The 8381-nt window shown below is 39.5% G+C and overlaps 2 protein-coding genes across 2 annotated transcripts in view; one reads left to right on the forward strand and one right to left on the reverse strand.

Moving 5' to 3' along the window:
* The window catches only part of LOC103374520 (low affinity immunoglobulin gamma Fc region receptor III-like), a 1928-nt gene extending 1145 nt beyond the window's left edge, over positions 1–783 (forward strand). The window contains exons 4-5 of the mRNA XM_008304619.1: positions 235–480; positions 650–783. Of these exons, the coding sequence (XP_008302841.1) occupies positions 235–480; positions 650–783 (380 nt within the window). The remainder of the gene's footprint in view (positions 1–234; positions 481–649) is intronic.
* Positions 784–3265: 2482 nt separating this feature from the next.
* The window catches only part of LOC103374521 (butyrophilin subfamily 1 member A1-like), a 17658-nt gene continuing 12542 nt past the window's right edge, over positions 3266–8381 (reverse strand). Inside the window, exons 2-5 of the mRNA XM_008304621.1 lie at positions 5585–5926; positions 4304–4582; positions 4103–4222; positions 3266–3945 (exon numbers count right to left, since the gene is read on the reverse strand). Coding sequence (XP_008302843.1) covers positions 3266–3945; positions 4103–4222; positions 4304–4582; positions 5585–5926 — 1421 coding nt within the window. The remainder of the gene's footprint in view (positions 3946–4102; positions 4223–4303; positions 4583–5584; positions 5927–8381) is intronic.

Genomic DNA, 8381 nt, shown 5'->3' on the forward strand with positions numbered 1-8381 from the left:
TGGTCAAATAGCTCAAATTTACCACAAAACTTTCCCCCAGGAGGCTCTTTCTTTGTCTATGTGATCATCAGCAATATGTGTCATAAAATGGGCTCAAACAGGTCAAAACATCGACAGACTACAATTTATATAATAAAGTATGCTGCTGTTTTATCAGCCAAAGCCAGATTTTCAGTCAAGGTTTGTACGTTTACTGGTCGTAAAACATTTGGTATTGATTTTTTTCTTGTCTAGCTGGAGCCGTGATCCTGGAGAGTCCAGTTCATCCTGTGATGGAGGGAGAAGATGTGACTCTGCGCTGTTGGAGTAAAATGACCTCCTCAGCCCACATGGCTGATTTCTTCAAAGATGGTCGACACGTCGGCGCCAGCTCCACAGCAGAGATGGTCATCGGCAACGTTTCAAAGTCCGATGAAGGACTCTACAGGTGCAGCATCTCAGAATTTGGAGCTTCGCCACAGAGCTGGTTGACTGTCAGAGGTGAGACATCAAGACTGGTTGTTTTAACGACAGTAGAGGTGGAATTAAAATGAAAGAGGTAAAAACTAGATATAGCATATTTAAACCAGAGATGGTCCTCAGATTATTGTCTCTTCTAAAATGAGTTAGATGTGAGTTCTTGTTTTTTGTCTCTCTTTCTTTCTTGCAGCACCTTACAGAGCGACTCCTCAGTCTTCAGGCCAGTCCTGCCAAATCTACCAGATTCTGCGGACGGTTTTTGTCGTACTGATGTTGGTTCTGCTGCTGGGACTCCTTCACTGTGGCAAACTCAGACTGACATAGAACTCGCCTGTAGCATCCGTCCACATAGTGCTGCTGCAGCAGGTTGCATCTGCTGCATGTTGGTGACTAATATAGTTCTACAGAGAACGTTCCCACAACGTAATAGTTAATAACATCGCCCACAGGTTCTAAGAATATTTTAAAGGAAATGCTTTGATCAAAGGTTCAAATAGTGTTTTGAGAACATTTATATTTCCAGTAATGTTCCTAAAAAGTTACTATAGTGTTTTAATGTCAACATTCGGAGGATGTTGTCGGGAACACAGATTAAGTTCCGCGATGACAAAGGAGGAACCTTCAACATTTAAAAAAATGTTTTCTAGACGTTATCGAGGCCGAAGAGGTTTTTTTTAATGTGATGTTTTAACAAAGGTGGAAAATTCTGCCTGCAATGTTCTGAGGATGTTTTCTAGGGAACACAATATAGAACGTTCTTCTGTACGACATTCTCACAATGTTCCGCGATAACAAAAAAGAATGTTCTCAAACCCACATTGAAAAAAGGTTTTCCAGACGTTGCTGAGGCCTCAGATGACAGAAGGTTCTTTATAAGACGTTCCAGGTGTGATGTTCTCAGGACAATTTGAGGACGTGGTTGAGAGAACACTCTAGAAAACGTTCCCACAATGTACAACGATGTTACATGACAACAAAAGGAAGAACGTTCTCATCGCAACGTTCAGCGTTGAGAACATTACGGCACAACAATGTTATCACCAAACATTTTTAGAACATCTTCAGAAGAACATTCTGGGGACGAAAAGAAAAACTTTTGGAACACTGATTCTGATGCATTTTAAGCTATGAGAGGAACTAAATGTGTCCAAACAGTTTGAAAATGTTTCAGCAGCAGTGACAGTGATTTAACATCAGACTGTCACAAGCAGAGAAGACCAAACCACAGATGCAAACGTGCTTTCATTCAGCATTTTGTTTTCGACACGACTGATGCAGGTAAGAACTTCAGCTTCTTAGAAACAAACCACACAAGAACATTGCAAACGGGAACGATTGATGAGATGCTCAGAAAGAGCGCCGTCACTGGTAAAAACTATTTGTAATACACTCAAGATGCTTCTTCCAGCGTTCTGGATCTTCGTGTGACATCTGTTCCAGCTCTGACTTGAAAAAAACTCTTTAAAGAACAAAACATTTCTTCGGTCCTTTAAATTTCTGTATATTGTGATTTGTTCATAATTGTAACAGGCTCAGCTGACATTTAGAAGAAAAAGTGTTCATTAGATTTTTCAAGTAATGAACTTTACTGTATTAAAAAAATAGTTTCTCAAATAGATTCTTCAAGGTCAAACAGAGACATTGTCGGACTCATATCATCATTATTATTGAGCTCCAGTAGGTCTGTAGTTCGACTCTATCCTGACACAAGTCCTACAGAACAGTCACAGCAGCTCTACATCTTCATCGACAACAACTGTGTCTCTAGCTTGCAAAAGAATAGATGCGTTCATCTGAAGAAGTTGTTATTCATGCATTCCTTTATTTTTCCTCTTCCACATATAAAACCGACGTATTTACACACAAACACAAGAACATAAATACAGTCAGTGTAAAAACGTGACATGAACTGGTTTACAAAAAAAAGCCATTCAAGGCACAAGAGAAAAGAAATTTCCAACAAAATATCAAAATACTGCAAAAAACATGTAAAAATTTTTTTTTTTATCCCTTTTTAAATTTTAAGTTGATCCCACCAGCAGGAGGCAGCGTTTCCTCCGAGGGATACAGAACAACTTCATGGAGAATCATAAAACCTGAAGAAAATCTGTTTTTTTAAAAGCATTAAGTCATTTTAAACTAATAATATTTACAGCAACATGCTTATTTTGGATCAATAATTAAAAGAAGAAGAAGAAAGGAAAAAAAAAGCCTATTTGGTAAAACTGGGACTTTTAAATCACATATAACACAAAGTATTATTGATGATAGAAAAACACAACTTGAATTTACTGTACAAACTTGTTGTTTTAACACAGTTCTATTTGAACACGTTTACTCCTCAAACTCTCCATTAAATCAGTGTGACTTTGCAAATCAGCTGTCAAACACTAAAACTATATTTCTCTATGTTTTTTTTCTTTTCTTGATTAAGAAACACCTTCAGACTCACCACGTTAGCTTTTTCTTTTCCTGAAAACTTGTTGTTTGTCGATAGTTTTGCGTCACTTAAAGTCAACGCAAACTGTTGCTCATCTGAAATCTTTTGGTTCGTCTCTATAACATTGTACGATCTTGACTTTAACAGGTTCATTTGTAATTTCAGTCTTTCAGCTCCCATGAAAACCATTAAGATCAGCCACTGTTGTTTTAAATGCACCGCTTGAGATCAGATTCTGTAAAAGTAATAGAACGGATACAGACAGAAAACAGGCAGATCAGCTGGTAAAACCCGTGATCTAAACTGAACAAACTGCATTTTTTTTTACGCTTAAAATTATGATTTGCACTAAAGACCAACAAACCATCAAGGGTTGTTCTGTTCTTCTGGCTGCTCCGGTTCTGCCTGATTTTCCTCATGTAAGAGTTCAGTACTTTGTTCATGGGGTGATGGATCATATTTGTTCTCTTTTCTTTCTGACTCTTCCAGTTTCCTCTGAAGCTTTTCTATCTCCTGCTCTGTGTGTTTAAGGTTTTTCGTAATTTGTTCCTTGTTTTTCTCTAGTTTTCCTTTCCTCTCTGTCATTGTCACAATCATTTCATCTGTTGTTTCCAGAAGTGTCTCTGTGCTCTCGAACAGTTCCTCGTGTTCTTTGTTTTTCCATGTGGTCGACTGTTTGGCCTTTTGTCGCTTCTCCTTTTTTTTCGAACTCTCCATCCTGAACTTTTCTTCGTCCTTCTTCTCGATCTCATTTAACTTCATCTTCTCCTCCTGCTGTAGTGAGAGAAGTTTCGCTTTCTGCTTCTTCAGCTCTTCCTTCTGCTTTTTAAACACTTCAATCACCTGCTGCACGTGTTCTAATTCTTCTTCATTCTTCTGTCGTTCGTCATCAAGTATTGCTTTTGTCCTTTTCAAATACTCCATTTTCTGCTTTCCAGACATTAACGGCTCTTTGCCTCTTAGAAGCTCAAGTTCGACGCTGTTGCTCGTCGTCAGCAGTTGTCTTTCTTCCAGTTCAATTTCATCGTCTCTTTGCCTCATGGTTGCTGTGTGAATTCAAAACAAGGGTTTACATTAGGTTTTAAAGAGAATGTAATCTAGAATGACACAAAATGTGTTATTAGAGAGAAAAACAAAACTGCTAAATAACTGTGACAGTAACTTGTGGTTTGGAATAAAAGTAGAAACAGTAAACAAGCTTACTGGTTTTGTTTTGCCCCCATTTCCATGCAATGAATACGACGGCAGCAACAGACAAGACACAAGCTGACATCGTGATGGTGATGCGAGCAGGCAGATTAGAGTGGACCATAAAGAGATCAGCTGAAAATACAAAACGCATAAAAGATATATTTGTAAAACTAGACGTCAACTATCTGTATGTAAATAACTAAGAAACCTTACCTGAAACATGAACCTGTGTGTCTCTACTCTGGCTGATGTTGTTCTGCTGGACTCTACAGATGAAGGTGTTGCTGTTTCTTGTCTCCAAAGTCACTCTGCTGCTGACAGTATAGAGGTCATCAGGACCTCTGACTGTCTCTGGAGGTCCAGCAGAGAGGAGCTTTCCCTCACCGTCCAGCCACAACACCTCAGGCTCTGGATACCAGCCTGCACACTCACACTGCAGCACCACTCCATTGGGATCCATTGAAATCTCTATTCTGGGTGCGGAAATGGAACCTAATGGAGAAAAAAAACAATCAAAATCAGTTGGAAATGAACGTTGCCACAAGCATTAAATCATTGAGATTCCCCAGATTCCATTCTAGTGCATGTAAATGACCCTATGGTGACCCTAAGTACTCCTGCTGTGAGCTCTAGTGCCCCATGTTTGGTCAAAAATAATCTTCCGGTAACTAAAATGCCCTTACGCTCATTCCAAGTTCCCTTTTGGTTGTCCCATTAACCCCTGTCGCACATGCAAGCGTCCATCTGGTTTCTCCAAATGCCTTTGCTATCACTCACTTCACCCAAGTGCTCTTCAGGTCAGTGAAAGCACCATTCGGACTGGTCCAAGTGCCCCCTCAAGTTGGTCCGTTACACCCATAGTTTGCCAAACTGCCCGTGGTAAGCCCATACATAGTTGCCTCTGTGCTCAGCACAAATACCCCTCTTATCAAACCAGGTCCCAGTCTGGCTGGTTCAAATTCCCAAGTAGTTATCCTACTTGTCTAATGGGCTCTTTCCATTCAAAGTTGAACTTCGGATGGTCAAAACACCTGATCTTGGGCTACAATAGACATGTGATCATTCTAAGTACCTTTTTTGGCAGTTTAAGTGCCCCTCTAGTCAGTCCAAATGCCCTTTTGATTAGTCTTCTTGATCCAAGTGCTCTGGTCCACCTAACAGCATCTTTTGACATTTGCCCTTCAGGTGCTAAGACCCTCTGGATTGGAAAGAGCCCATCTAGTTTTTCCCAAACTCCTCTGCCTGCCTTTGTTTTCAGACTTATTCCAGATCCAGTTGCACTAAGGAGCTGCTTGCATCATGTCAGTTAGGACAAACTGCCTCCAGTAGTCATCCCATGTACCCCTACTATCAGTTCCAGTGACCCATATGACCCTGTGGATCATGTGGAGTTGGTAAAAATCAGCATAAAGTTAATCTCAGCATCCCAAATGCCCCTTTCATGGACCAAAATGCCCTCCTCGCTAAGTGCAAAGTAGATTAATGCCAACTTACCCACAGCAAGCTCAACCACAGACTCTGTATCAAATTTAGCAACACGGCAGTGGTATGTTCCTGCATCAGAGAGTTTCACTTCGGAGAGTTTCAGGGAAATGTCTCCGGACTTCAGCTTGCTAATGGACAGCGATGTTCTACTCTTGTACGATGGATTCTGCTCCGTCAGAAGCTCCTCGCCACCTCGCCTTAAATGGATGAATCTTGGCGTCACGTCAAGTCTGGACCACTCCACCGTCCGGTCGACAGCGTCTACCGCAGGCTCCAGGCGGCATGGCAACTCGATGTCATCACCAATCATGGCCACTATTGGCTGAGTCGGACCAATTAGCTGATACTGACCTAAAGGAGAAACCGTCGGTAAATTTTGTTGCGACAAGACTTTAGCGATTTGGTTTCCATCACACTGAAAATGTGCACATATACACCCCTGACTTTTAATACCACCCCTTTAGCAAATTTCAGTTCATTTCTAGTTTCTTTTTTGTGGCCTGCCACTGATCGTAAGGAACTGTGGGCCCAACCAGGACCATGCAAGGTCAACAAAGAAACCAATGCATTCCAAACTCACATTGCCCACGATAAAATAAAGCAATTTTTTTTAAAAAGGTACTTGGTTGGCTTTGTGCTTTCAAGTGAGGTTATTCAATCAGAGGTACTACAAAACAAGGTGACATTGATCAACTAGTATGTTGTTGTATGTTGTCGGCATGGCCACAAGCAACACTTTGTCAATTTGTTAAAAATTATGGCGTTTTTTGGCGGTTTTAGAGGCGAATGCAGGAACCAGCATGGTCAAGGTGGTAGTTAACCCAGTAATGTCCCTGATTTCCAGTCAGTAGAGCAATGACGCAGTTTTTATTACTTTTTATGACCCTGAAGCACAATCTTATCTGATGTCCTGATTTTCCTTAAAGAGCTCATGTTGTGTTTCTCTGGAGGTTTTTGCTTTCCTGCATCATGTTAAATCGATTCTTTTTCTACAAAAGTTCTGTAAAGTTACTGAGTTGACAACAAAGTCAGTTACTATCTGGCACAGAAAACACTTCTTAACTGCCTGATATTCTTTGTTTAAAGTCCAGGCTTTTCTTCTGTTACATATCTTTGTCATAATTTAACACATATATAAAGATTTTTTTTATAGTCGAGTGCAGTTTACCTTTAGAACAGTGCGTCAGGAGAATGAAAATCCAAACACTGAGCTCAGACTTCAGTAGGAGTCTGTCCTTTGTGTGAATCATCACGGAGTTCTGAAAGTAGGAGAAGAGATACGAGGCAACTTGAAAGCATGTGAGATTTAAAATTGACGTGATCTTTGCCTGGTTTTCTTAGAACATACAGCAGGTGAGAACAGTTGAAGCATGAGCAAACATGGCAGCATTATACACTCACACGGCTTCACAATCTGTCGAGGCGTTCTCAGATAACAGACGTTCACCAGAGTTTGTTTCACAAGCTGCTCACTGCTGCCAAAGTAACGGATGGATTTGTACAAAAAAAACACAGCAGACGACGACCGCAGTTCGAATTTCTGTGATATAAATAACTAAAACGATTTAAGATTTAAAATAATCAAGTAAATGTTCCATGTAAAACTCCTACATACCTGTTGTGCTGCTTTAGGGTGGAGAGTCAGTCCTGATAAAATATCCTGCAGTAAAACCATGTGTACTTTGGCCTGTGGAGATAAGGTTTACATTGTTCTAGATTACATTCAAAGTGTTCGACATTTGCTTTGGTTTAAAGATTAAAAAAAATAAAAAAGTTCTGAACTGCAGAGCTGCTGTCATTTATTTTATTTTATTTTTAGCTTGTGTACATATTAAAGGAAAATAAACCTATTCCAGTAACTTTTAGTCACGTCCGGGGGAATGACACCAACGGCTTCATCGTCAGTTCAGTTTTTATCACATAGTCGGAATGAATGTGTGTTTTTGTGTCCTCGTGTTGCACTTCCTTGTTCATTCTGTGTGTTTGTTTATGGTGTAGTTATGTTTTAACAGTTGAACAACCTGCTGCACAAAAAACTATTTGGCAGTTACTTAAAAATAAAAATAAAAATCCCACAGCCGCACATGAAACTGAACAAACAGTTGGAACAAGGAAGTCGTACATGGGGAAAATGGCAAGAATAACATCCAAGTTGACATCTTTGCAGCAGATTGCAATTCAACATTTTTCCCATGTGGTAATAATTAACAAATAAGGTCAAATAAAACTATTAAAATAATCATATCAGTTTCTACAGGTATGAAGTCATAAAGGATCCTATATAGATCAAAGTGTTTGGGTTTTTTTTGTTTTTTTATGAGACAGCAATGAAACAACTCTACTGTTGGAAGAGCTTCTTATATTATTACATGCTTTTACTGCTTTACTGCTGCTGGAATCTTGTAAAATTCAGTTTTGTCAGAACAAACACAAAGCTTCGATCATATCAGTTTTGATAGAAACACAACACTTGACACAAAAAAGAATCACATTAATACTAAAGTCAGTTGTTCTGTCTTTTATCAATTAACTGCAGCACATTATGAGTAAATTCTTCCTTTTAGTTCCTGTGTTAGATTTCAGACTCTTTGCACGATCTGTTTGGATGCAGATTGCTTTGCTGTGGTGATATTATTATTTATTAGGCACATTTTTAAAAAATAAATAAATGAATAAAAACTGACTTTGCAGTAGGGAAATCGTGTTTACAGAGTAAGTTAAGATATTAAGGTAAGACATCTGGATTGGGGTTGTTTGTCCTCTACAGTAACTCCCAGTAACTACAGGTAAACCAGTGCAACAGCAG

This window comes from Stegastes partitus, unplaced genomic scaffold (genome assembly GCF_000690725.1).
Source record: "Stegastes partitus isolate 25-593 unplaced genomic scaffold, Stegastes_partitus-1.0.2 Scaffold2266, whole genome shotgun sequence".
Taxonomy (NCBI): domain Eukaryota; kingdom Metazoa; phylum Chordata; class Actinopteri; family Pomacentridae; genus Stegastes; species Stegastes partitus.